We start from the raw sequence: 1598 nt of genomic DNA, 5'->3' as shown, positions 1-1598 counted from the left end.
TGAAAACCAGTACACTTTTAAGCCCGAACAATTTTGTTAGCTTTAAATATTCATACTTTCAGTAATGATACAGATTACAGTTCCTCTCAGGGGAAAAGGGGACGTTTTTGACCATTTTGAAGTCAATTTCTCTTATCACGTTGATGAAATATTGCCACCTTAACCCATCATCTTTTGGTGTTGTCATTTCCATATTAATCCTTAAAGTTTATAGTTTGATATCGTCACGAAATCTGACTGAGTTCTGAGACTTTAAATGCATTAGACCTTTGATTCCAAAACGGTATCTTCTTGAGAACAAGATGTTCCGGTGCTCAACCTTTAGTTTTTCGAAAATCGAAAACTTAATCCCCCCTAGAGGTAACACAGGGATAGCAGCCATTTTGAATTTCAAATATCTGGAAATCTTGTGTAATTTTTCTCGCTAGTACCAAATTTCGCACGGTGACCCTTAGTTTTTATTCTTGCTTTGGTAAGAGAATGGTAGAAAGTTTAATTGAGGAAAGTTTGAGCAAAAGTTTAAGTCTTTCACTTTTGAGGCGCATGTTACCTTATTGTTTTCACAATTTACTGAAGACTCGACTATGAACGATGGAAATCCTACTATAATAACCATCTTACATTTATCTTCAAAGTTTCCCCTATAAAAAAGTTTTCATTCTATACTGCATATTCAAATAACTTAAAAATTTCCACTGAGGTCACAAAATTCCACAGATATTTAAGTTCGTGCAAATAGTTTCATGCGTGAAAATTCGGAAATATGTCATGGTTTCGAAAATTAAAATGTCACTGCATTTTATCAATTCAGAAAAATTATCCTCTGTATTCTTTTGGTTACTCACACATCTAATTAACAAGATTCATATTGAAAACAATACATCAAACTCGTATGATTTCGGAGAAGTTGCTGTTTTTCAGAAATACCAGCTGTTCTGGTAGTAGTTTAACAACACAATATTTAAATTTGATCAGTTTTAGTCCTTGGCAAAATGCATCTGTCCATCATATAGGTCATTCTGGATATATTGAACAGACAGACAGGGAGAAGATCGACACGCAGGCAGACAGACATTACAGCCGATCGAATTAACAAAAGTGTACGCAAACTGAACACAAGGTAAAACAACGACAGAAACTCAAGATCGAGGAATTATTTATTTTGAATAATGCACATGAATTAGCAAAGATATTCTTCTTGGAAAAATCAAACTTTCAATACACATGGTAAAGTGCGATAACTTTTCCTACATAGCTTTAAGAGAAAGATAACTCTACTGAGTTAGAACAAGGTAGTTTTTGCGACATGTCATTTTAGCTAGCCTTGAACCATAACTTCAACTTCACACAGATGAAGAGTTTGTTCCTTGTCAATCAGCTGGATACTGACGTATCTCCCTGTCATTGGAGTCTCACAACCACAAGTCACGGTGATGGTCTCCTGTCTGACTCGCTTTCCCAACACCATGCTCCCACAGACTGGATTCTCTTCCATGTTAGGGCTGTCACCAACGCGTACTTGAGCATTCCTGATACGGAAGGCTAGAATTATACAAACATATACATAATGGTGATTATTATATATATATATATATATA

At 35.2% G+C, this 1598-nt stretch overlaps 1 protein-coding gene across 1 annotated transcript in view; it reads right to left on the bottom strand.

The window, feature by feature from the left end:
• Positions 1-1139: 1139 nt before the first annotated feature.
• The window catches only part of LOC139151621 (C-type mannose receptor 2-like), a 9774-nt gene continuing 9315 nt past the window's right edge, over positions 1140-1598 (bottom strand). The window contains exon 11 of the mRNA XM_070724544.1: positions 1140-1542. Coding sequence (XP_070580645.1) covers positions 1319-1542 — 224 coding nt within the window. The 3' untranslated portion in view covers positions 1140-1318. The remainder of the gene's footprint in view (positions 1543-1598) is intronic.

This window comes from Ptychodera flava, chromosome 2 (genome assembly GCF_041260155.1).
Source record: "Ptychodera flava strain L36383 chromosome 2, AS_Pfla_20210202, whole genome shotgun sequence".
Lineage (NCBI taxonomy): Eukaryota > Metazoa > Hemichordata > Enteropneusta > Ptychoderidae > Ptychodera > Ptychodera flava.
Note: the sequence above shows the minus strand (reverse complement) of the source record. Positions and strands in the feature narration are given on the sequence as shown.